Source organism: Drosophila elegans, unplaced genomic scaffold (genome assembly GCF_018152505.1).
Source record: "Drosophila elegans isolate 14027-0461.03 unplaced genomic scaffold, ASM1815250v1 contig_476, whole genome shotgun sequence".
NCBI lineage: Eukaryota > Metazoa > Arthropoda > Insecta > Diptera > Drosophilidae > Drosophila > Drosophila elegans.
Window position 1 is genome coordinate 18,753,372 of NW_024545863.1, and position 26,670 is coordinate 18,780,041.

Here is a 26,670-nt window from a genome sequence, read left to right on the forward strand (position 1 = left end):
TAATCAAAGACGTACCATTTCAGGAGTAGCTGCGAAAATTATTCTTAAGATAGTTTTTTAAATTAATATATTTTATATATAGTGAATATTGTATTTAAAATGTTCCTTGCTATTAAATATATCTTGTTCGTTGGAATTTTCAGTGAATGTTATTTAATTGTAAATACACATAGAAATTTGCATTCACTTGTGTCTGCAAAATTGTATGTGTATGTATGTATAAAGCAGAAGTCTAGTCTGTTAAGTTATTTAGTATATTAATAAGACTTTTAGGCCAGGATAAAAAGTTGTTAAGTTGTACTTTTTATGACGGATACTGACACACATATATATAAATTGTTTACTTATACAGGATATATATTTTATTCTCCCATATACTGAGTTTAAATAATCAATTCCTACAAGCAGATTACCACAAGAAAAAACAATTGTATAAGTCTACGACTAAACAAACTAAACAAAGAGAAAAACGCTATAGTCGAGTACGCCGACTATGATATACTCACTGATATGTTACAACGTACATATGTATCTTTTACATGTATAAATATAATGAAGTAATACACTTATTACCCACACAACTTAATACGCCCAGGACATTAATTGTCTTCACACGAACACTTTACACATAAACAAAGCTAAAACAATGTATAAGTTAACCATACTTAAAAAAGAGTCGAGAACACCGACTATAAGATACTCACTGCCATGTTACAACATGTATTTTTCAGATATATATGGAATTAATACTCAAATTACACGTACTACTTAAGATGACGAGGACATTAATTGTCTTCACACGAACATTTTATACATATATGTACATGAAAACATTAACGGCTTTTTGACTCAAAGAAAGTTTTAATAATAATTTATACTTTAAGATTTTACCAATATCTATAATTTTACTAAGAATTTTATAAATGTTTTCTTACAGGCATATTTTTACCCTAACTTATATAAATATAAATATTAATATTGCCAAATAACTTTGTTTCAGGTTACACGAATCTATATAATGGTAAACCATTGCACATAAAAAACATTATTTCTTTGCGAATAAATAATATTATTATTGAGATAATTAAAAAAGAAAGGGTTTTCCCATGTCCGTTAAGTCCTTTTAATATCTGTTCTTAAACCCCTTTCCAAAACTGATATTTCCTTGTCCGTTTTTTTCATTTTGTCCGTTTGTTAATCTTTCCTTTTGTCTGTCAGCAATCTGTCCGTTAGTCTGTCCGTTAATATTTCCGAAAGTCTGTTTGTCAATTTTTTGATCTGTTGGTTAATCTGTCCGTCGATCTGTCTGTCAGTCTGTTATCAATCAGTTCAAGGGACTGTCCTTTTATATGTGAATCAATCTGTCCGTTAGTCTATCTGTCAGCTTTGTCCGTTAACATGTAAGGCAGTTTATACCATTGTATCGGCCCATTTCTTAAAATGTAAATATAAAGTCTTTTCAGGATATAAGCCCTCGAACACAATCATTTATATATGAACACCATATTTCCGTTATAATTACACTTGTCGTTACAGAAATAGTTCACCTGCATAACCGGATCAAAGTTGTTTCTTGATAATTTGTATATTTAACAACAAGTTAAATATTCATCCATCAAACAAAACAACTTGCACTTGAGCAATAGATCTCCCTCGTGCTTATAATAATAATTAATGCAATTTCATTGGTTGACTTTTACCGCAGAAATGTAGGCTTTTTAGTAATGGGGTTTGTTAAATAAACAAATGGAATAAACTTGGTAAGTAATCACCGATTAGTTGGAGATCAAAGCGTCAAATTTTGCACTTTAGCAGGGATAGATTTAAATTTTGGGGCAAGTAATATTATACACATCATTTGGTTGACATCTCTTGGATTCGGAGGCTTTGTATGATTTAGTTCTTCTCAATAGTTACACTTATTGATTTAACAAAATAAAAAACATATCCAATTTTTAGTTAGCAGCATAGACATAAAAGAGATCATTTTTGTATTATTGCATTCATTATAATTTAAACTTGATTGATTAATTGTCAAGTCACTGGCTAGCCAATTATGTTCGTTGTATACCAAGAGCTCTCAAAATACATGACTTGTTAGAAGCCCTTCTAAAAAGAGAAGAGAAATAGGATCATTAGAAAGGTTTTTCGATGGACCTCTAGTTTCTTCTGGTAGTGGAATTAATTAGAAATGCGAAAAGTAACAGCATGGTAGAACAGTTTCGTCCATATTTCTCAATAAAATAGATTTATCCTTAACGATTATAAATTTCAGTGTTCAAAACATGCATCGGATACATGAGGACGAATATTCTGAGGACGTAAAGGACTCCGACTTTAAGGGCTCTATTCAGAAGGAAATATCAGTAAAATCGCGCCACCAAATTTCCATACCAGATATTTGCACAGATGCAGTTAAGAATAACTGTTTTCCGCAGACGGGTTTTTTGAACAGCTCGATCGCCTTTGCATCCCATGTGGTTAAGTGCAGTTCCCCGGCATCGAGCATTGATGAATCCTCATCGACGGCCCAGCACGAAGCCAATCCCCACATGCACATACAGGGCCAACATATGATGGCTCCCGTGCCCGATCTCGGTTTCTACAATGTTCCCGAATTCATTTCGGAACAGGAGAAGCTCATGTTTTCCGATGCCGAAAGGTTTTTGAGGTCAAAGGATAACGAAGTGTGCAGCAATGACTTTAGCTACATGCATGATGAATTCGCCATGCGCAAGTACTATCATCCTCTATTTGCGCATGGCATTTGTCGCTGGCCCGGTTGCGAAATGGATCTGGAAGATATCACATCATTTGTCAAGTAGGTGTCTTAAATTTAGGGAAGTTATAATGGAAAGTTGTGGTTTCACAATACTGTTCTAGGCATCTCAATACTGAACACGGATTGGATGATCGATCAACCGCTCAAGCCCGAGTTCAAATGCAAGTAGTTTCTCAGCTAGAATCCCACCTTCAAAAAGAAAGAGATCGCTTGCAGGCAATGATGCATCACTTATATCTGTCTAAGCAACTTTTATCACCCACCAAAATCGATAGAAAGGTAAGATTTAAATATATTTAATTGCGAAATTACTATGAAATGGTTATAATGGCGATTTCAGGACGTACCCGGCAGAGAGGGAAAGTTTTGCAGAAGTCCGCTCACAATAAACAGCATAGGTCGACCTATCCGCCAAACAAATTCTCCGAGCTCTCTTAATCTACCAATGGTTAACTCCACCAACCTATGCTCAATCAAAAAGAGAAGCCACGACAAAAACTCATTTTCAATCAATGGTGGTATGCATAACTCACTCTAGACCATATATATATAAACTAACTATTTAAAATGTATTATTCTTTGTTTAAGGATTGCCTTATATGCTTGAAAGAGCTGGGCTTGATGTACAGCAGGGTAAGCAACAATTTTGGTCTGATCTTTTTCATTGCTTTCTATAGTGGTGCTTCTGGAAGACATATAATAAGAATTCAAATTTCAGAAATTCATCGGAACAGAGAATTTTACAAAAACGCTGATGTACGACCCCCTTTCACTTATGCGTCCCTTATAAGACAGGTAATTTAATTTATACATTTTTTGGCAGGATGAAAGTAAATGAGGCTTCTATAAATCCAACATTATCTGTTTAAATAAATTTACAGTCCATAATCGACTCTCCAGACAAGCAGCTTACCCTGAACGAAATATATAATTGGTTCCAAAACACGTTTTGTTACTTTCGACGGAATGCAGCTACGTGGAAGGTAAACAAAACATTTATTAAATCTTTTTTCTTATAGAACTTTTAGAATAAGTATTATAGTTTATAATCGATTGTCCGTCTGTTTTCTTGTTCGTTTGTCTGATTGGCATTATTAGCTTGTCCGCTTTATTTTGATCCCCGTTTTTCGTATTCCTTTCCTTTCAAACGTCCTAGTAAAAATAAATAAGTTGTTTTATAAATAAGGGATCTCGTATAAGGTAAGATATTGAGATAAACTTATGTTGGTATACTCTTTGTTTAATATAACGTTACAAATTTTTAAATATATATGTCTTAAATTAATTTAAATAAAGTTTGGCCAATGCTAACTGATAATATACACCATTAGAACGCAGTTCGGCATAATCTGTCCCTTCATAAGTGCTTTATGCGTGTTGAGAATGTGAAAGGAGCAGTTTGGACTGTTGATGAAATTGAGTTTTACAAAAGACGACCGCAGCGCACTGCTGGCATTGGTAACAACCTAACTGGTGCTACCAATTCGCCGGACACAAACTATTTTGTAGCTATGAACATTGGGTATGTGGGTCTTAAATAGATTAATACTTACTTTGCTCCAACTTACTTCCACTTTGCTCTGTTAGTAAATACCTATATGCCATTAAATGCATGCTAAATATGAAGTATTATAAAACACGGTTATAAATGTATACCACGACATAATTACCATTTTTTACAGCACTTACTGTACGGCATCATCTCTATAAGGTGTCCGTCTGCTTACTGGTTTATAAGTCTGTCCGTGAAATAAGATAATGGAAATAATGAGGGCTAGATAAATGAGTCAACATGTTGCAGAGACAGTCTACGAAAATATTAAAAGAAGCCATAAAAACTAACATTCTTTTTTCCACGAACTTTTTCTTCCCTTCCCTTCCCGACAATGCATTTTGTTTATTCAACTAACAATAAACAAAATTTAATAATAATAACTAATGAAGAACGCAATCCGTACAAACCTATCCTTGCACAAGTGCTTTGTACGATATGAGGATGACTTTGGCTCGTTTTGGATGGTCGACGACAATGAGTTTGTCAAAAGGCGGCACTTGTCTAGAGGGCGGCCACGGAAATACGACCCATCCTCCTCCCCAAACTCCTGCCAATCTGGCAATGGAGTGTCCACCGACAAAAACCCCTGCGACAATTGTCCCCAACACTGCTCGAGTATGCCCCCGGGGGCAGAGAATCCCCTAGATTCGGGAAATCCAAATGATATGGGGCGAATGGGTTGTCTTCCTTTTTGCGGTAGTGATGGTTTAAGCAAGACGTCTAAGGACTATAGCAATATGGATTCGGGTTTGGTCGAAAGTAACAGCCATTTAACAATGGATGAATATTCCACTAATATGTACGAAAGTAGTGCCAATGAGCTTAATCGATAAATGTATCATTAAAAGTATTTATTTAGATGCATTGTCGGGATAACTCAATTGTTTAGGTTAAAAGGTTCGGATTCGGAAATTATACTTGTAAATATACATAGAAATAAGTATAATTTCTTAAAGAGAAACGAAGAAGCTACTACTTTTAAAAATAAATTACGATAAAGGCAATATTAAAATATTGAAGAAAAATTAACTTTTAAATTATGCTTTAATTAATAAACAACTTAAATTTAATTTAAAAATGCAATATGAAGTATTTAGCCACTCAATTTACCAAATTTTGTACTGTTCCTCGATGTGTACAAACTGAAGTAAGTTCTTGTGTCAAGAAATTGGACTCTTGGCTTTGGTAAGACTACATTTTTCTCATTTCTTATCTGCTGACATCCTAGTCAATCACATTTTCGAGAGTTTTCTAAACAATTTCTTGTTCTTTTCAGATTTTAAGAGAAGCTGATAGACCAGAAAATAAAATAACAAATTCTACAAAAAACCAAAACAGTTTTTTCATTCCTAGTACGGAAACATGAGTGCTACAATTAATTTAGTTGAATAAAGTGGATACTTAGACAATCTAAGTGGGGCCCTAATATTTATACTTCAAAATGTTTGAACTACGAACCAGAAGCAGTCCAGTTTCACAAACGATTAATTTATGGTTTTCACACTTTTAAAAATGTTTATACAAGCCACCAGGTTTCACAAATTTAAGTTTTTTCGGAACTTTGAATTTTTGAAATGTTTTTTTTTCGGATTGAATGGGAGTCCCCTAGAACAGTTTGGTGGGTATCCTTGCTAAAACGCTTTAGTGCGTTTTAAACGCGTTAGTAACTTTATCGATGACGTAATCGATGGCTGCCAAAGTTCCAGAAACATCGATAACATCAAACACAAATCGGTTTTTGTTCCAGATCTAACGTTTTGTGACATGAAAATTCAACGAGGAAACTGTGTACATGAATAATTAAAAAATTAAAATGGTTTCCATGCAATTTGTTTTGCAACCGCTTCCGGGATCGGACGACCAGTTTATTGAGAGGTAAATATTAAGCTGGGGCTCCCCAATTGCGCACATGTGAACGCAGATCTCCATGTAATTGCGGACGTTCGGCTGCATGTATTTGTTATGTGAAAATATGTAGGTACGCAGGTATATGTATACGCAGGAAGATATGTACATGGTCATTAACGCGAAATGTGAGCACAGACACTGGCGGATTCGCCATATCTAATATTGTCCACGCGAAACTGTAAGCATAAGCCAAAGAATTGGCGAAATGCACTTTGCAATTCCCATTTTTCAGCCACAATTAATTTTCTACACATCCATGTACATATGCGTGTGTGTGTCTGTGTGAGACATGTGAACGGTCGCATGTGTGTGTGCATGTGCATACATGCTGATTAATTTGTTCGTTTTTACTATTAATTCTTTGCAAACCTTTGAAAAATTAAAGTAAATATTAGCTGTTTCTGAAAAGTACATAGAGGCCATCTTTCCGGTTAAATTACATCAAACAACATAATTTGCACATGGCTTTTTGTATACACCATTTCGCTGAATGTCAGTTTTTCAGCACATGGTATTAAAATGCAGGGTGTTTTCCATAACCCATAATCTTTAAAGGCAAGAATTTCAAGTCACCGGCTAATCATTTTAGATTTTGACTTTATGTTTCTGTCAAACATAAAAAACCCTACAATCGCCATTTCCTTCGCAAAAAGAAATGTCAAATCGAAATTCATCCTAACTATAATTGGATTTTAGAGCATGCACGGACTTGCTTGCCGCTGGAAAAATGTCAAAACCCCATGTCTGCATCGTATACTAAAATCACCTCTTTTTATTTTCTTTGCAGAATTCGAGAAGTTTCGGAAAAGGTCAACAGATTTGGATATGGCACTCATCGAATATTCGAGCAGCTGAAAATTCCGGTGAGAGAAGTTGTAATTGGTCCTACGCACATTGGTGTTTTGCTGGAAGATGGCAAGGCCTTCCGCGTGTCCTTTTCCATCAACTCGGAGAAACTTGACTTGACAAAATCAGACGCCAAATGGTAAGCCAAAGTGACATCTCCTTTAGCTGTGTATAAACTTTCAACCTGAGGTCTACTTCAAGTTCCACAAGTGGTGGCGGGGGCACGGCCAGTGCCTCAAAGGCCCCCTCCTCATCCCGACCGATGGCCCGGTCCAGGGCACGGCTCCTGCGCGCAACAGGTCGCTCTAGCTCCACCGGACAGGGCTCCGGATCGCGGAGCACGGGTGTGATTATCGGGGGCAGCACCTCAAACCGACCCCTGGTCACAGTTCCGGCCACATATGTGCCGGAGGAGCTTATATCTCAAGCAGAAGTGGTTTTACAGGGCAAGAGTAGAAATCTCATAATTAGAGAATTACAGGTATGCCCTGATGCAACAAAAACTGGGATCTTGGAATGACCAATTGTTTTCCATTCGTAGCGCACCAATTTAGATGTAAATTTAGCCGTGAACAACTTGCTTTCGCGCGACGATGAAGAAGCCGAAGATACCGAGGAGGGAGCCGATAATTACGTGCCGGAAGACCTTATCTCTCTGCTGGATAATGGGTTTAGCGGAGATAACAACAGCGTCATCATTGATCCCTCAGATGGACTTTTCTCCGAAGAGATATTTAGCAATTACTCGAGCATTCGCAAGTAAGTAATGTTAACTTACAATTCGTTTTAATACATCACATTAGTTTTGATCTAGGGACTCGAGCCAAACTAAATAATCTTATATCTTTTCTAAATTCCAGCCTGCTGTTTGACCGCATTCGTAGTGAGCGCAGTAATGCCAACGCAAACGCCGCAGACAGTAATCAATCGACCCGCTCCACAACGTCTGGCGCAGCTCTAACAGGAAGTAGTGGACTATCAGCCCAAATATCGGTTAATGCTGATCGCGAAGCCTTTAGTCGTTGGCGCGATCGTCAGTACTACGGACCACGGCGTTGGATAAACAAAGACGACTACACTTGGGAAAAGGATGCTGGTGAGTTCGAGCGGCACGTATGAATGTTTCGACACTGACCCGAATTTCCGCATAGATTCCAAGAAAAAAGAGCCCTCACCAATGCTGTCTCCCATCTGGATATCGGAGGAGCTGCAGCCCTGGCCGGAGAAGAGTTCCGTAAGGTTTAAGACCATAGGCGCCTTGTACTCGGAGTTCATTGCATTGTCGGAAAGCGGAGATTTATACCAATGGCGTTGGTCAGATGCAGAGCCCTACAAGTCAGAGGTTAGTGATTTTATTGATAACATCGGGAAACTAAGTAATAACTTGTACTTATTTCGTGTTTTATATTTATGCCTATTTACAGACCGACAATGTTTATCACCCGAAAACTGTTGCACTTAACATAACCGAAAGGGTGGAGCTAATTTCGGCCAACTTTATCAGATGCTCGGTGGTTACAGAAACCAATCGAGTTGCTACTTGGATGGACGAACAGCTTGGGTACCTTGGGGCTAAGCTGGAGCATAATTCCTGCTCCTTCAACGAGTTCACATCGGACCCCATAGCAAAGATTTACGTATGCTCCCTGTACACAGTTGTTAAGACCGACAGCAACAATATCTACTGGTGGGGAGTGCTGCCTTTCGACCAACGACGCTATTTGTGGGATAAATTCCGGACCAAGACCAAGAAGCCCTTCAAGGTGGTTGCCACCGATATAAATGTGGGTGCTCAAGTGATAATGAAGAAATGTCCCATTTATCAGTCCGGATCAATCGGATTCACGTGCTCCAATGGCGTGCCGAAGGTTGGACAGCTTTTGAATTCGGTCTGGAACTTTACCGATGTGTGTCGCATGAAAATCATAAACATAAACACCAACACGGGAGCCGAGAAATCCCAAGCTGCTGGCATTAACTTAAATGCCCATGGAATTACACCAGACAAGGATCTGTCAAAGGCCACAGCGCTGCCCAGCGCTGGAAGCAGTAAGAATGGCCAGTCATTCTCGAACAGCAAAGAGTCGACCGACCGCATTGACATGCCCCCTCCGCCATCACCGGCATCCAGCACCTGCAGCGACACCGGCAGCGTTACATCTCACAAGCGCACCAAGCGTGTGACCACAAAGGAGGACTCCAACGCCCCCCAAGAGGGCAGAAAGGATGAGGAGCTGTGGCAGCTGAAGGACGTGGTCTTTGTGGAGGACAAAGTGGGTCCAGTGGGCAAGGTGCTTAAGGTCGACGGAGACTTTGTAGCTGTTCGTTTTCCGGTAATGAATGCAACAGCAGCAGCAGTCGCGGCTGCCGCCGCCACCGCGAGCTCCTCCTCCAATGCAGCCTCCACTTCCAAGGAGGAGGGCAAGGAGGACGACTGGCAGCAGTGTCGCCTGCTGCGGCGCGAAGATGTCCAGATATTCCGCACTGCAATGTCAACCCGTGGTCCCGACTGGCTGCAGAAACAGCCCAAGAAAATCAACGTCGGTGCCGATGCGGCTGGCGCCCAGCTGCTGACCCTGGCCGTGGACTCTCGTGGCATCCATGTGATCAAGAAGGTGCTCGGAAAAATCCACTACAGCCTGTACAACTTGTATAACAGCAAGCAGGAGCAGAACTGCCTGTTCCCCACGGACTGCGCCTCCTTTATTGGCTCGTCGCCCAGCAACATCTTGATGACCTGCAACAACGACTGCAGCGGAAACAGCAGCACCATTGTGCTGCGCGATGGCAACGGAGCTCTCTATCCCTTGGCAAAGGATTGCCTTGGCTCGATCAAGGATCCCCAGTGGTTCGACCTGCCGCCGGTGAAGTCCATCACTATGTCCACCATATCGCTGCCAGCAATGCTTTCGGGCGTGAACTTGAAGTCCAAAGTGTGCATGACTGCGTTGCTCTTCGACACGCAGAAGCTCATGCCGCACATCTTGCGCTGCGATGTGAAGAATAGCTTTGCCGCCCTCAGTCGCTTGGAGAGGGAGGACCAGGCGGACACAGCTCTGGTCGTGGAGGAACGTTGCGATGGAGCACGAAATATATTCCATGCATGCGTGATAATGTGCGCCCCATCCTCGAACAAGGATTCACCACCAGATTCGCCTAGCGGTGGTGTGGAGAAAAAGTCTCTGGCTGTCGGTCTCTCTGTGGCGCGCTCCATTCCAACGGTCTCGACCAGCGCTTACGTTGGCAGCAATGCATTCGGAGCAAATGCGGCCTCCAGCAATGAGAACTCCAGTTTTGCCACCATGAGCTCCTCTGGAGCCGGATCCTCGGCGAGCAGGGATAATCGAATCAATCTACGTGACATGATGCACCGTCTGATCAACAACGATCAAGCGGAACAGTCAGGCAGCCAGCCAATGGCTACTAACAACGAGGACCACGCGTACATCCCGTGGCCAACTGAGGCACCGGCAGCCAGCAATCTGAGCGCCAGCTCTTCGCAGAACATCGCCGACAGCATCGAAGATGACATCTCGAAGATAATTCCGTCCTCCTCTCAAAGTTCCATGCTGTCCAACATCAAGTTGGGTTCACCAAACTACACCTTCGACCTGGCTCAGCGGCGGGAACATGCGCTGCTGATCCTGCAGCAGATGTGCGTCAGTCCCGCTCTGCGCCCGTACCTAAGCCAGATGCTGAGCACCAAGGATGCACAGGGCCAGACGCCCTTCATGCTTTCCGTTTCGTGCCGCGCCTACGAGGCAGGTATCATACTGCTGAACACCATCCTCTTGCTGTCCGAGCAGGAGCCGCCGCTCAAGGAGGCCATGATTTTCCCCGGCGGATCCCCGGCGGATCAATCGCCCCTGCATGTCATCTGCTACAACGACACTTGCTCCTTCACATGGACGGGAGCTGATCACATAAACCAGAACATATTCGAGTGCAAGACTTGCGGCCTGACTGGCTCCCTGTGCTGCTGCACAGAGTGTGCCCGCGTCTGCCACAAGGGGCACGACTGCAAGTTGAAGAAGACGGCACCGACTGCCTACTGCGATTGCTGGGAAAAGTGCAAGTGCAAGGCCCTGATCGCCGGCAACCTGACCAAGCGCTTCGCTCTGCTTTGCAAGCTGGTCTCCTGCACGGATTTGGTCACGAAATTTAACTCCAAGGGCGAATCCATTCTGCTCTTCCTCATCCAGACGGTAGGCCGCCAAATTGTGGAGCAGCGTCAGTATCGCTTCAACGTGAGGGTTCGCAATGTCGGCACTGCGGCCAGCGGAGCTAACGGAAGCAACACAGTAATATCAAATCGAAAGGCTTCCTCCGCGGACATGGATACCGACATGCCGGACCACGATCTGGAGCCGCCAAAGTTCGCCCGAAAAGCCCTAGAGCGACTGTTGATCGACTGGAACGCCGTGCGCTCGATGATCATGAGTGGAGCGGAGAGGAGCGAGATGAACGTCCCGAACCCAGCAGCCAGTGCATCGGAAAACTCAAACTCGGAGGGTTTCAACGTGTTCATCCAGACACAGCACGGCTCCACGCTTCTTGACAAGTTCACTCACAGCCTAATTGTGAAGTGCACTGGCGACCATCTGGACACCTTGCTGCTCACCCTGGTGCGTGAACTGCAGAACGTAAGCGTGCTCAATCGCTGCAAGGAGGCGGAGGAAGTGGCGCGTCGCTTTGTGCGCTCCGTGGCACGCGTCTTCGTTATTTTCAACCTGGAGAAGCAGCCGAATCCGGAGAAGCGCAAGACGCACACCTCGTGCAACAAATACGTTCAGAGCTGTGTAAAAGTATTCCAGACGCTGCACAGGATCTCCATTGAGGAGCTGTGCGAGGTATCCGAAGCGCTGATTGCTCCAGTCCGGCTGGGCGTTGTGCGACCCACTGCTCCTTTTACAATGTCATCGTCGAACCTGGATGTACGTGTAAATATGCAAAACCTTTTTCTAAATCTGTGAAAATCCAAGCTATATACATATTTTCATAAATCCCTTTTTTATAATCTCAACTATTTGAGATCCGATCCTTACTTTAAAAATTGGATTTCTCAGTCTCTAATAATTAGTATTTATTTGTAGAACTCTGACGACTTGTTCAGCGTGGATCCTTTGGCTCCCTCAAATGTTGAGTCTCCTTCCGATCAAATACTGGGACATGATACTGGAAACGATCAGAGTGCCAGTTTTAACATTCAACAAAACTACGATGTTGTTGCAATGGAAAGTAAGTACTTTTCTTAAAGGCAAATGTTTTAAATCCTAAACATTATACCTTTTTAAATCAGCAATACGCGACGTCTCTGAAGCGGAAGAAGCTATAAATCGTGAAGCTAACACCCACAACCAAGACGATGAATTAATAGAAAATCAACGAAACGAGGACGGCATGCAAGACGACGAGAGCGATAATGACTTTACATTTAATGACGCTGAGACAGAGTCTGATTCCGATGACAACCAAAGCAATCAGGAGGTGCAGAGGAGCGTTCAAACTGGTGCAACAGTTGGCTCAGAAAATGGTGAGTTGCTTGATACCAAATTGATTTGTATAAAATACTATTTGGATCATTTTAATTTCATTTAAATGATTGTTGTATTCAAGACATTGGCGTTCTGTTCCTGGAGGATGAATCAGGCGACTCTTCGGCCCAAGAAGAAGATGGTTCGGAGGATGGCGAGTCTGACGACCATTCTGACGAATTCAATTTCAATGACCAGCAGCTTGAACGTCGCAGCTCAAACTCGAACGCTCGCAGCGATCTGGCTCCCCAAACGATGCAGTGGGCAATTAGGAACCGTGACACCGCCCGCTCCTCCGTGAGGGTGCCCACCGGATCCAATCTAGTCTTCATCGACCCGATGGCACTGCGACGCTCCACTGTACCGGCCAGCACAGCGGTCACCACTCCATCGATCGAGCCCCACACCATGGCGACAACGGCCAGCAATCTGGCACGGGCGTTCGGGATCACAATAAGACAGATTTCGGAGCTTATAAGCATCCTATCCTACAACATAGTGAATGACATAGAAACATCTTTGAAAATTCAAAGCGATGAGGCAATTGCTGTTCAGGTAATCACTTACAACTATATTTGCGCACAATTTACCAACTAAATATAATTGTAATTTGGAATTTCCCTTCTACAGGCGTTCGTTGAAAAGCGTTTGAAGGCAACCTGGGATTGGATGTTCACGGTGATGGACGGAACCGAGGCTCAGTTAAAGTTCGGTGCTTATTTAACCAACTACACCGATCCCAACCATCCACTGCATCCGCTCAATCTCAGTGCCCAGGCTTCCAGTAGCACAACACCTGCTCCTGCCACATCATCGTCCGTTGGTGTAAACATGATGGGTAAATATGGGCTTTTTTATCTTAACAAAAGTTGGTATTAACATTGTTGTACATTGTAGGATCCAATTCTCGTCGAGATTTCTTCACCTACTGTTTATCTCTGATGCGTGCCCACACTTCTGAGCACAGAGATGCCCTGCCAGTGTTAGATATAACAGCTTTGCGTCACATTGCCTATGTGCTCGATGCTTTCGTTTACTATATGCGCAATGATACGGGCTTCTATGACAAGCAGGATACCATTTCTGGACGTATAAACAATCTGTCGCCAATGGTTGAGAGCTACGATACGGACGAAGAGCTGACCAACCTGGAGGACTTCAGCGCCGACGTTCAGCCATCAGCGAGTAGCCTGCCTTCGGGAAGCCTGGGCACACGCAGACATGCGTTCTTTGCACGATCAGAGTCGACTCTGAGCTTGGGTTGCTCAGCGCCAGAAGGTTTCGACCTGCCACTGGACATGGCCATGCCACTGGCCGATAAACCACACTTGCTACAGCCAAATTCGAAGCGACAGGAGCTGTTCGCCAACCTACCGCTGCTGGTGACCACGAGTGCCAACAACAGCGCTCCCAATAATCCAGGTGGCAGCATTTTTGACTACACACCCACCAGGCTGGGATTCTCGAATTCCTTAAAAAGGAACGAACATGTTTATGAAACAGTCCCGGCCAAACAGTCTGTGGAGGTCATTATCAATATGGATACTAGTAAGGCGGGTGATGGAAATGTAACTTATAAGGCTGAGGGCTCTACAGACTCTAATATCTACGTACAATTAAAAAAGAAACAGGGCTCGGATGATTTTAAATCCCACAAAGAGGCTGATGGTGAGTAGAACTTTTACAAATGCCACCACTGTTATTATAGATAAAAAATTAATTCATTTTACAGGAAATCACAGCAAGTACGACAAAGTTGTGTTAATGGAAACCGATGACAGTCTTCCAAGCACCAGCAAATCGACTGAAGCGTTGATGGCCACACGGCCAGAAGTCATCATTGCGCCAAATAAAGCCTCAGTGTCCCCTGCGACTGCAGCTCGCAGTGTTATAGTTCTCGCAGGTGGTTCCTGTTTAAAGACGATTGATTCGGACTTAAACAATTTCTCGGCTTCAAATTTATCGACCGCAGAGCAAGCTAAATGTGATACGCAGCATCAAAAATCGTCGCCACACCACCCGTTAAGTTTCCCCGTTCGCGGTTCGCTGTTTTACCAAAGTAATTTTTCGGAGGCACCGTCGTGGAACTTTTTGTTAAGTCGCTGGAAGTTAACCCTGGACTTATTCGGTCGGGTCTTCATGGACGATGTGGGAATGGAGCACGGGTCTGTGTTGCCGGAATTGCGCGGTTTCCCCGTCAAGGAGATGCGTTTCCGTCGTCACATGGAAAAGCTGCGCAACGGTCAACAGCGCGACTTGGTGCTATGCAAACTAGAGCGTAACCGTGAAAGTTTAATTGTTCAAACGTTCAAGGAACTGAATACCACGTTTGGCAACCAAAACCGTCGAGCCCAGCCGCCCATCACATTCAACCGGGTGAAGGTTACGTTTAAGGACGAGCCTGGCGAGGGATCTGGAGTGGCCCGCAGCTTTTACACATCGATCGCCGAAGCATTGCTAGCCAGTGCCAAGATCCCCAACCTGGAATCCGTGCAGGTGGGCAGCAGCCACAGCAAGTACGGAGTGCCGTTCTCGAGCATCCTGCGCAGCAGGACGGTGTCGGGGTCTAGTCGTGATCAATCCACTCTGCAGCGGCGTGGAACCAGCAGCAAAATATTGTGGCGATCGGCTCGAGAGAGAAAGGCATTGAACTTGGATGCCAGACCTTACACCCCTATGAATAATTCAGGTAAGGTTTACAATTAATCACATTCCACATTTATACTATAATTACCTGAATTGTATATTTAAATAACTAACATTTTTCTATTGCTTAACATAGATAATGCAATGCCGGAAAGCATGAATGATCATTTATCTGTCCACCTACAACAAATTGGAGAGCGTCTGTATCCCAAGGTAAGGGAAATAAATCAATTTATTTAAAAATTGCAAGTCATAACGAACCTTCTCTCCCTACAGATCCACTCTATTAACCAAACGCATGCCCCGAAGATAACAGGAATGCTGCTGGAAATACCTACGCCTCAGCTTCTGTCTGTAATTTCCTCGGACGAGACACTGCGTCAGAAAGTAAATGAGGCGATAGAAATAATCACATTCAAAATGAAATCTGAGGCCAGTGCACAAAGTAGTCAGCCAAAAAAATCACCATCTGTGGTGCTTGTCGAACCCGTAGACGACGATAATGAGCCATTGTTTTACTCTCCGGGAAAGCGTGGCTTTTATACACCACGCCAAGGCTTTGCGTCGTTCGAGCGAATAAATGCATTTAGAAACATTGGAAGGTATGGTAATGAGTGGTTTTCATTTCTATTCATGACTTAAAAAAATCTTTCTCATCTCTACTCGAAACAGACTAATTGGACTTTGTCTACTGCAAAATGAATTGCTTCCACTGTTCCTGCAAAGACATGTATTGAAATACATTCTTGGGCGTAAAATTAAGTTCCATGACCTAGCATTTTTCGATCCAGCACTGTATGAATCTTTTAGGCAAATTATTCAAAATGCCCAAACAAAAGAAGGCGAAGAAACAATTAATAGAATGGAGCTATGCTTTGTGTAGGTTATTCACCTTGTTAACTTAATATGGCCTTTAAATATTCTTTTGTTTTAGGATTGATTTGATGAAGGAGGAGGGTTGTGGCAACAGAGAGCTAATCCCAGGCGGTCGCGATGTTGCAGTCACATCCAGTAATATATTCGAGTACATCAGACGCTATACAGAATATAGACTTATCAAATCCCAAGAAAAGGCACTTGAGGTATGTCGCCATGTTGCGCTAAATTCATTATTCATATTAATAATTCCTGTTTTACTATTTTAAGGCATTGAAAGACGGCGTTTTCGACGTTTTGCCCGATAACAGCATGAATAGCTTAACCGCTGAGGATTTACGTCTGCTGTTGAACGGTGTCGGTGATATAAATGTTTCAACATTAATTTCATACACTACCTTTAACGACGAATCTAGTGAGGGTCCGGATAAACTTTTAAAATTTAAGAAATGGTTTTGGAGTATTGTTGAGAAAATGAATATTTTGGAACGTCAAGATTTGGTAAGTGTCCTTTTTGTGTCCTCAGTCTGACAAAACAGTTTCTAAAATATGCAATTCTTAAAGGTGTACTTCTGGACCGGATCGCCTGCGCTGCCAGCTTCGGAAGAGGGATTCCAACCATTGCCATCTGTCACCATAAGACCTGCGGATGACTCTCATCTACCAACTGCGAATACGTGTATATCCCGGCTGTATATCCCCCTGTACTCCAGCAAGTCGATTTTACGCAGTAAAATGCTGATGGCCATTAAATCCAAAAACTTTGGATTTGTATAAGCGACTGGAATACTTTCCTTTGTGTATAAGCTTCAAATTCATTTCTTAATTAATTTTAGATTTTTTGAGTTTTGACTTGTCATATTTAACCATACCATTCCCATTTTGGATTTATATTGTTATAAATTTTTTTCGAATTTGAACAATTGTCACTTAACATTTTGCAAAGCGATTGGCGCGAAACTGACGGTCTGGCATGCCCCAACCTTGTAGTAAAAATATGAAGTTTCCAAACAACAAATGTAACCAAGAAAACGGCCAATTAGGTATTAGGAAGCCTATGTTTTAATTATTAAACTTTTAAATAAAATATGTTTTCTAAAGTATGACTTATGCACATGTATATTTATCGCTATCGATTCAATAGGAATTTGAAGAAATAAACAATAAAAATAAGTCCACCCTATGGAAATTATGTATAATATATGAAATTGAACTGCATTTTATTTGGGTATTTTAAACATAGCTTTGCTGCAATGTGAATATGACCTCCTCAGATCTAGATAATTATATATCCCAAATTACGTCCGATCCAGGAATGATGTCAGTTAGAGGATCTAAATTTGCAATAAATAAAAGCATAGTTTGTGAAGTAAAAAATACTGGTTTATTTTTAAGATTACTAAAGGTACTGAACTGATTATGTTACATGTGTATTCCAATATTTTAAATTATTATAGATATTTATGTATAGGCTATATAATTGTTCATAATAGCGAACTCTAGAAGACCCACTCGAACCATGCTCTTGGTAATAGTAATAATCTAGTAAAATTACAAACTACGATTGCATAAAGTGTTCTGAAGACACTTTTTAGGTTATATTTTTACAGTGATACATTTTCGAATGTTTGTCTCTAGATATTTTCCGGTAAACGCAATACTTTTTTTTTATTTCTAGAAAGACAAAAGGTAGCTTTACAAGTGAGTAAAAAAAACGAAAGCAAACTAAAATTAAATCGACCATGTTTTCCCCTAATCTGCTGCATAACAAAAGTATAAAAAAAATAAACAGGCAATGTGATTATTCAATTATCACTGGGAATTTTTCAACTTCCTCACACTCCTTGTTAAAACTGGTAATAAACTCCTTCAATTTAGCCTCGTGTTCAATATCCCTTCGCGGTCGTTTGTTCTGTGGCTGCTTTTTCTGCGGAGAACCAAAGCTTGTTTCGTGCGAGTCCTGCTCGTCCTCGTCCTCAGATTCACTCTCAATGTACAGCAGCTGTACTCGCTTCTTCCGCTTGCGCTGGGGTAGCTCTTTTACATAGGTTCGCCTTGGTTGCTAGAATTGAATTAATTTATTCATTAATTCTAGATAATTTCAAAGAAAGTATGATTCTAAAATATAGTTTTTAAATTAGAATAAAAACTTTCTTCCTTCATCATTTGAGTACTTTTTGTGCGAGCTGTTTACTACCGTACAAAGACAGGCTTGAATCTTTGCGGCCCTGTTGGCTCAACTGAGATCGGTAACATGTCCCAGTTTAGTGTTAATTTAGCTCCATTTGGTCACTATCCACATTGATTTTGCAATGTCGATACTTTCTGGAGCTGAATTAGGACTTAATTATCTAAATACTTTTTGTGTAAGCTGTTTACTACCGTCAAAGATGGGCTTAAATCTTTGCGGCCCTGTTGGCTCAACTGAAACTCGATAGTGTCCCAGTTTGGTGTTAATATAGCGCCAATTAGTGAGTATCCACATTGATTTTGCAATGTGGATGTCTTCCAGGAGCTGAAGTAAACTTACAACCTTAGTCTTACCTTTTCGTCGAATGTTTTTTCCGGGTCGGCCTCGTTTTCCTTAAACAATCCTATGGTCTCTTCTGCAGCCAGTGCAGCTTGTCGTTTCCGCGGCTTTGGCACCGAAATCATCGTGGAGCAAAACACATCTCTGATATCTCGCTGCTTCGAAGCCCATCCCTCTAGGTAGTTGCCACGCGAGGAGGTGCTTGATACCTCTGGTAGCTCCTTATCGCTGGGTCGCAGCTCGCCCAGACGATGCAGTTTTTCATGCAGGGTTTCGTTTTGACTCAGAACAGTAGAAGTAGATGCTACATCTTCGTTCTCTGTGATGAATTCCTCAAAGCCAAAGAGATTTTTTGAATTAGATGCCCGTGTTTTCTTTTGTTTTCTAGGAATTTCATCGTTTGTCTGCGTTTGACTGTGATTTGCTGGAGAAGCGGTCGGCACTGGATAAGTAGTAGTGGAAGATAATTCATTCGAGGGAGGGGTCGACACAATTTGTGGCTCCGTGGATTTGCTCGGTGTACTTTCACATGGCAAAATCTCGTCAAAACCAAAGAGATTCGCTCGCGTTTGAGTGCGATGTGCTGGCGATGCAGTTGCTGCTGGTATAGTGGACACTCTGGTGGAAGAGACTTCTTTCGAGGGAGTGGTCGGCAGATTCTTCTTCCATGATGGCAACACCACCACATCTAGGATGTTAATATCCTTAAAGGGCGTCCGCTTTTGCTGAGTTTTTCGTGGATTCGGCAGGTGCACAAAGTCCGCATCCTCCGCGTTGACAGCATTTTCATGATTATTGAAAGTTGTTGTTTTGTTGGCAGTGGGAGGCGGGCGATTCTCCTCGTTAGAGTCGTTTGCATTTGAGCCATGACTTTGCTCGTGCAAAGCCGGACAAATGGATTCCTCGTGAACGGGCTCTTTAGTTTGCTCCGCTTGTACGTCCGGCACATAGACATGCCTTCGCCGCACATGATCACTGGAATACGACGGCAGCTGGGAGGTGTTGAAGCCGAACATGAAAGTGTTAGGCATAGGTGACTCGTCGGAAACGCGCCAAGGGGATGCCCCACCCGATGGACTCCCGGCTGTCGGAGATGGGCGGGAAATAGGCGATATTGCAACAGCTGAGACATTTGCATTTGGTGCCGGGTGAACCTTGTGAACTATGGGCGTGCTCACCAACTGACGTGCCATGTTAATCAGCTCTCGACGTCTGTTCTTTGAGTTTTGCGGGTTCTGCGTATGCGTTTGATTTAGCATTGCGGATCGGGCCAAATTGCTGTAGGTGCCATCGTGGGCTTGCTTGGAAGGGCTCGGCTGGACATGCACCTGAACGGGCACCTCAGTGGGCTCCATGTACCCTTCCTCCGCAACAACTCTGGAGTCGTCTTCAGGTTCGTAAATGGGCGACAATGGGCAAGAAGGCTTCTGCATGCGTAGTTCTTTGACTTTGGGAACAATCTGGACTGGCTCAGGCTCCTCGTCTTTCAGAGAAACCTTTTTTCGCTTGCCTACAGGTCTTATTTTCTTTTTCATCGGCTTGACCCTTGTTTTTCCCGATTTGGCTGAGCGCACCATCACGCAGGCCTTGCCGTCCTTTACCATGCGCTTAACTATGTCTGCTGCAGGATCCTCCCTGCTATTGTCATCTTCGATCTCGGATTGCGAGAGGAAGTCGAAGACATTGCGGATCACCGATGATCTGGTCCTTGTGGGTGGCTGATCCCTGTGAAAGAAGCGCGATGGTTTTGCGGATGACATATCCTGCGGAGGCTTGTCAGAGGGTGGACCTGTAAAAGGCAGTTTTAAAGAAAACTACTCTATTCGGCTGATAAAATCCACTTACCAGCTACCTCCTTCTTGCTAAACTTGGGTTTCTTTTCAATCTGTACTTTCTGGGGAACGTACATCGTCGAATTGCGAGCCGGCAGAAAAGCGCTTGTATCCACATCGGGCGGAACATTTTGCGATCCACTAGGCACGGCATTCTGCGCGAATTTGGTGCGCCTTATTTTTACCACGCATTTTCTTAGCGGGTAGTGTGGCTCCGATTGGGTTTCCAAAATAGCTTCCTCCGACAGTTTTTTACCACGCAGACGATAGCGTCTTGTTGCGGCCTTCACATCTGATGCCTTGGCGCACGGTTTGGCCTGTGCTTTAACCATTTTATCGAAAAATATTGTTTACAAGATGAAATTCGTGTACAGCTCCCGCCATTATAGTCAGTGGTGTGACCTTCCTTTGATCTTTTAGATATACCAGAACATTCTGTGGCAGGGTGTGAAACTTGACTGGACCATGCCAGCAATATGGTCACACTACACCTGACCAAGTCCCTTTCCAGCACTGGCCACCAGGGATGGAGCACCGATAACTGTCGATAGGCGAACAGAGAACCAGATGATTGCCCTCGCAATAATGTAAAAAATAAATAATTAGCTGTTTCCAAATAATCCAAATTCCAAATTCCTTGCACTAAGAGCTGCCGTGCGTGAGTGTGTCGCTGTGAGTGTGTCCGGGCAGTATCGTGTCTCGCCCCCCAAACAACTACAACTGAAAAATAAGCAAGAAAAACGCTGAAGAAAATCCCCAAATCGAAAATCGAGTGAAAGTTTTTCTCGTCTTTGTTTTGTAATTGTGATTTTCCTGCCTGCCGGCCAACATTACAGGCAATATTGGATCGACGGCTATATCGACGCTGCTGCGGGCGCGGGTGGCTGACGCGATTATAGCAATACCAATACCTATATAGCTACCATAGCTCTCGCGGGCCGATTTCTTGGCCCTATTGTGATTGTGACAGCGCCAGTGTTATATATTTAAATCGAATCGAATCGAAACGCCGTCGCAGTCGCAGTCGCGTTTTCTGGGACTGCTGCAAAAGGCCTTGCGAATTTCTGCGCCAGGTACTGTGGGATGGCACGGGGAGAATCCCAATAAGAAACTAGCGCGAAAACCCCCCCTCCCCACCCCCCTCCTACATACCCACGTACATCGCACGCGATACATACATTTATACACGAGCGAATAATGGCTAGAAACAATTGCAAGCGACCCAGTAGTGGCACCACCACTACCACCACTACCACCAGTACCATAGCCAGCACCAGACCCAATCCAATCCAATCCAATTCAATCCCAGGGACCGAGACCCCCGAAGGCTGACTGTGACGCCACTGGGGGAACCGAGCCAAGGCAGATGTATCTGTGGATGTATCTGCGAATTATGTCTCAGGGTCAAGGACATTGCCTCTGCCTCGCTAACCGTTGTTTGACCTTATTAACAAGTTGGGAATGGTGGTGGCGGGCACCGAAGATGGGAATACCCTTGCAGGTGGCATATTTACAAGGCGCTCTTAGGTCAGAGTGGTCCGATCCTAATTTGTTTGTGTGACGTATCATTTCAATTAGTATTTTCCTAGCTACCCAGCTTAAATTGTATTCCACATCAGCGGATTACATAGCCAAAGGCAGGCTACAAGATACAGGAGGTTTAACATTGAACTAACTTATTTGCGAAGTCTAGGTTATCACAAAAACAAAAGTAAATATAAACATTTAGATCAAATACTCCTGTGACAGCTTTATAATGTTCTGGTCGCACAGTAAGAAATATGATATATCGTAAGTCGCCAGCTTGATTCTTAGTTTCATATTGTCCATTATAATGAATCAACGACATCTATTGGAAATTGACCATTATTGAACCAACTTTTTGAGCCTAATTTAATTGTGATAACCATGTAAACTATATATATGCCCTGCATTCTTATAGACAAAGCTAACATCCCACACCATTCATTAACAGAGCAACTGCATCACTCTGGCTGGCTCCGCGCACAAAACGATGTGCGATACCAAAGACGATGCGCAGAAATGGAAATGTGAAATTTGCACCTACGAGAACTACCCATCCTCGCTAAAATGCACCATGTGCCAGGCTTCAAAGCCACTGCTCAACGAGGACATCTTCCGGTGAGGCAATCCTGTCGAGCTCTAACGTCCCACTCTTGCTAATTATTCAACTCATTTGCAGTCTGAGTCCGGCGCAGGACGGCAGCTGCAATGCGGAGGAGGCGGCTGCCGTTGAAGTGGCCGTAATGTCGCCCACGCCCTCGTCCACGTGCTACTCGCTCCAGCCGCCGAACCAGGCGCGGCAGGTCAACGTGGCGGACAGCGAAAAGTGGCCCTGCAAGGTGTGCACCTATCTCAACTGGCCGCGCAGCCTGCGTTGCATCCAGTGCTGCACGAAGCGCGGCGGCGAGGTGGTCATCGAGCGGGGCAATAGGGACAACGAGGCGGATGCGGATCGCGCTGGAGAGGCATTGCAGGCCCTTCGCATCAGCGGATCGGAGGAGAACCTGGCCAAGAAGCCGGCTCAGCTAATCGGGGCCACGGCCTCCAATCGCTTGAGCCTCAGTCCGGGCATCGACGATGCCACGCACCTGAACAACCTCGCCAATGCATCACACAACCAGTCGCAGTCGCAATCGCAGTCCCAGAACCGACAGCCTGCCCACCAGCAGCAGATGCAGCTCCAGCTGCAGCCTCAGCAGCAGCAGCAGCAGCGGGAATCCTCCTCCTCCGCAGCCGTCCCAGCGCCGCAGCAGAAGCAGTGCTATGTGGCCAAGTGGGCGTGTAACGTATGTTCCAGGCAGGCTATCCTATCCATAGTAACTGAAAGCATCTATCCTCCACAGTCGTGCACCTACGAGAACTGGCCGCGGAGCATCAAGTGCTCCATGTGCGGCAAGACGAGGGAGATCAGTGGGTCGCAGAACGACTTGCACGCCTCCTCTAGCCTTAACAGCCAGGAGGAGCATCAGCATCAGCAACAGCAGCAGCAGCAGCAGCAGCAGCAGCAGCAGCAGCAGCAGCAACAAAACGTGGACACCGTCAGCGTCAACAACTCATTCAATAAGAAGCACATTTACCAACTGGGTAAGGACTGTAATCAGGATTCGGACGGGATGACTGACTAATCGATTCCCCCCTCCAGGTTCTTCGGAAACCATCAACAACTGTGATACGCTGCAGGAGCGGCAGGAGCGCCGCCAGCGTCAAATCCGACGCCAGGTGGACTGGCAGTGGTTGAACGCCTGCCTGGGCGTCGTTGAGAACAACTACAGCGCCGTGGAGGCGTACCTGTCCTGCGGCGGCAACCCTGCCCGCTCGCTGACCAGCACGGAGATCGCCGCTCTCAACCGCAACTCGGCCTTCGACGTGGGCCACACCCTGATCCACCTGGCCATTCGGTTTCATCGCGAGGAGATGCTGCCCATGCTGCTGGCCCAGATCTCCGGCTCGGGGCCGGGCATCAAGCGCGTGCCGTCATACGTGGCTCCCGACTTGGCGGCCGACATCCGGCGCCACTTTGCCAATACCCTGCGCCTGCGCAAGTCCGGCCTCCCCTGCCACTATGTGCAAAAGCACGCCACCTTCGCCCTCCCCGCCGAGATTGAGGAGCTGCCGATCCCCATACAGGAGCAGCTCTACGATGAGTTGCTCGACCGCGACGCCCAGAAGCAGTTGGAGACGCCGCCGCCGGCTCTCAACTGGTCGCTGGAGATCACTGCACGCCTCAGCTCCCGGATGTTCGTCCTGTGGAACCGCAGCGCGGGCGACTGCCTCCTGGACTCAGCCATGCAGGCCACCTGGGGCGTCTTCGATCGCGATAACATCCTGCGGCGGGCACTCGCTGATACACTGCACCAGTGCGGACACGTGTAAGTGAAAGATTCGTCTTTTATATTCATCTGTCAAGAACTGAAGAAACTCTAATACTTTATTGTTTGCAAAAAACCTTGTATGCCAAAACTAACATCTTTGCCATTTTATTGTAGGTTTTTTACTCGCTGGAAAGAGTACGAGATGCTGCAAGCTTCAATGCTGCACTTCACGCTGGAGGACTCGCAGTTCGAGGATGATTGGAGCACACTTCTCTCGCTGGCCAGCCAACCGGGATCGTCTTTGGAGCAGCTGCACATCTTTGCGCTGGCGCATATCCTTCGACGTCCCATCATCGTGTACGGCGTCAAGTACGTGAAGAGTTTTCGGGGCGAGGACATCGGCTATGCGCGTTTCGAAGGTGATTTCGATCGACTTTTGTTTTCCTGCATTGCATTAATTTCTTTGTCTTGCATTCCAGGTGTCTACTTGCCTTTGTTCTGGGATCAAAACTTCTGCACCAAGTCACCGATAGCACTGGGCTATACGCGCGGCCACTTCAGCGCCCTGGTGCCCATGGAACCCTTCACGCGCATCGATGGACGACGCGACGACGTCGAGGATGTGACCTACCTGCCACTGATGGACTGTGAGCTGAAGCTTTTGCCCATACATTTCCTCACACAGTCCGAGGTGAGAGATTATTAAGTTACTTATATAAATTTTGCAATCAACCAAGTTGCCTTTAACTAAATTAATTTGGTATTTAATTCCATCGAAAACAATAACCCTAAATTAAAAAGAGAAAGTCATAATGCCAACTGGGTTTGATATTAAAAAGCACTATATATTACTTATTTTTACCGTTCAGTATTTAGAACAATGAGCTTGTTACAATTTCTTTGTTTCTTCGTAGGTGGGCAACGAGGAGTCGATGATGCGCCACTGGCTGGATGTGTGCGTCACCGATGGAGGGCTGCTGGTGGCGCAACAGAAGCTCAGCAAACGTCCATTGCTGGTCGCCCAGATGCTGGAAGAGTGGCTTAATCACTACCGCCGTATTGCGTAAGCATCACTTGATATTTTGCCAAAGATTAATTACTGATTATTTGTTGACCTGCCTTGCAGACAAGTGATAACGGCGCCCTTCATTCGTCGACCCCAAATCACACACTACTCCAGTGATGGCGACTCGGACGAGGAGTAGATGCGGCACATCCGTCAACCAGCTTTAGATTAGATTTGTGTGCATATTATTGAATATTGAATATCCTTATTTTATACTTTTGGCGATCGCAAGCAGAAGATGTTGAGAGGTGAAGAACAAGTGCAGATCCTACACACTTGCACTCGCAGTTAGCTAAAGGAAACTATAGAGAATACATATGCAAATATTGCAAGCAGTTGAAAAGTTGTAGTTGTAACTAAATTGAAAGCAAACTAAAGGTTAAGCAGCAAAGTACGAAATAGATTGATCGACGAATGTATATCATATCCGTTCCCAATTCAACGCTCGTTGATTTTAGTCAAATTTATTCACACTGGGTCGCCGAGGCAATGTAGACCATATAGTAAACGAAATTGAAGCTATACACTGGTAGATCTATTTACACTCACATCTGAAACAATCCATTAAATGAATACGTGGCCGACAGGCAGAAGAGAACTTAAGCGGTGGAACGCATACACCTATTACGCGCTAATTGATGTGAACACCCACGATACCGTCGACGGTGCGGGCTTAAATTATTACAAATCTCAAAGACCTATTAAATTTTAAACAGGTGGCGAGTACACAGCATAGTTATACTGCGGGTGAATATGAAAGCGTCATTGAAATGTTAATTGATAGTTTTTAAAACACTTTTTGGAATTATTATGAATCATTACACATTCATGCCTATAAATATAATATATATAATTATATAACATATATAGAAATCCTATGGTTCTAGAAAGTTGAACAAAGGGCCAATAACATAATGAATTTTACTCTAACTGTATTATAAATGGAATTTTATCTCATTATTATTTTTGTTAGTAATGTTATTACAATTATTATTATTACTACCTTTTAAGAAAGCTTACTGTGCAAATGTACACGCAAAACGCATAAAAAAGAAATCACTTATTTAAATAAAAGTTTTAAGTAAAGATTTAAACGAAAGCGAATGCCTAAAATGTTTGGTTTTAATTCTTCTGAAATAAAAGAGATTATTATATCAAATATTTTAATTTATAATGACTTGAAGGTTTATTTTATTTTATTTCTTTGTTAGCTAATCTTAATGTATTTAACAAATTATAGAACATTAGAACTTATAGTT

The 26,670-nt window shown here is 43.7% G+C and overlaps 4 protein-coding genes and 2 non-coding genes across 8 annotated transcripts; 3 read left to right on the forward strand and 3 right to left on the reverse strand.

Annotated features, from left to right (window-relative positions):
• The first annotated feature begins 3 nt into the window (after positions 1-3).
• On the forward strand, positions 4-5,593 carry LOC108139357 (forkhead box protein P1). 2 transcript variants are annotated; one of them, XM_017262081.2, is made up of 7 exons: positions 4-2,821; positions 2,884-3,061; positions 3,123-3,300; positions 3,371-3,415; positions 3,501-3,577; positions 3,664-3,765; positions 4,727-5,593. In XM_017262081.2, exons 1-7 carry the CDS (start codon positions 2,286-2,288, stop codon positions 5,168-5,170), a joined length of 1,560 nt encoding a protein of 519 aa, XP_017117570.1. In that variant the 5' UTR covers positions 4-2,285; the 3' UTR covers positions 5,171-5,593. The 2 variants fall into 2 exon arrangements, with proteins under 2 accessions (XP_017117570.1, XP_041565529.1); XM_041709595.1 differs by lacking the exon at positions 4,727-5,593 and adding an exon at positions 4,114-4,720.
• Positions 5,594-6,061: 468 nt separating this feature from the next.
• LOC108139258 (E3 ubiquitin-protein ligase hyd) lies at positions 6,062-17,355 on the forward strand. Of its 2 annotated transcripts, none has more exons than XM_017261942.2 (19): positions 6,062-6,212; positions 7,033-7,230; positions 7,281-7,572; positions 7,633-7,850; positions 7,952-8,187; positions 8,243-8,433; positions 8,516-12,025; positions 12,185-12,329; positions 12,391-12,624; positions 12,708-13,180; positions 13,256-13,463; positions 13,523-14,293; positions 14,358-15,314; positions 15,408-15,484; positions 15,548-15,873; positions 15,944-16,150; positions 16,206-16,353; positions 16,418-16,648; positions 16,712-17,355. In XM_017261942.2, the coding sequence occupies exons 1-19, from the start codon at positions 6,151-6,153 to the stop codon at positions 16,922-16,924; spliced, it is 8,697 nt and encodes a 2,898-aa protein (XP_017117431.1). In that variant the 5' UTR covers positions 6,062-6,150; the 3' UTR covers positions 16,925-17,355. The 2 variants fall into 2 exon arrangements, with proteins under 2 accessions (XP_017117431.1, XP_017117432.1); XM_017261943.2 differs by having other exon boundaries at positions 7,293-7,572.
• Positions 17,356-17,512: 157 nt separating this feature from the next.
• Positions 17,513-20,915, reverse strand: LOC108139369 (protein dalmatian). The gene is made up of 3 exons (XM_017262094.2): positions 20,523-20,915; positions 18,692-20,466; positions 17,513-18,209 (listed from the first exon to the last, which is right to left on the reverse strand). The coding sequence occupies exons 1-3, from the start codon at positions 20,839-20,841 to the stop codon at positions 17,949-17,951; spliced, it is 2,355 nt and encodes a 784-aa protein (XP_017117583.1). The 5' UTR covers positions 20,842-20,915; the 3' UTR covers positions 17,513-17,948.
• LOC121467647 lies at positions 18,324-18,482 on the reverse strand. Its single transcript, XR_005977722.1, has one exon.
• Positions 18,509-18,666, reverse strand: LOC121467648. The gene has a single exon (XR_005977723.1).
• Positions 20,916-21,048: 133 nt separating the features above from the next.
• On the forward strand, positions 21,049-26,510 carry LOC108139314 (ubiquitin thioesterase trabid). Its single transcript, XM_017262021.2, has 9 exons — positions 21,049-21,582; positions 22,485-22,651; positions 22,713-23,319; positions 23,377-23,617; positions 23,676-24,402; positions 24,520-24,764; positions 24,825-25,036; positions 25,260-25,408; positions 25,472-26,510. The coding sequence occupies exons 2-9, from the start codon at positions 22,524-22,526 to the stop codon at positions 25,548-25,550; spliced, it is 2,388 nt and encodes a 795-aa protein (XP_017117510.1). The 5' UTR covers positions 21,049-21,582; positions 22,485-22,523; the 3' UTR covers positions 25,551-26,510.
• The last annotated feature ends 160 nt before the right edge of the window (positions 26,511-26,670 follow it).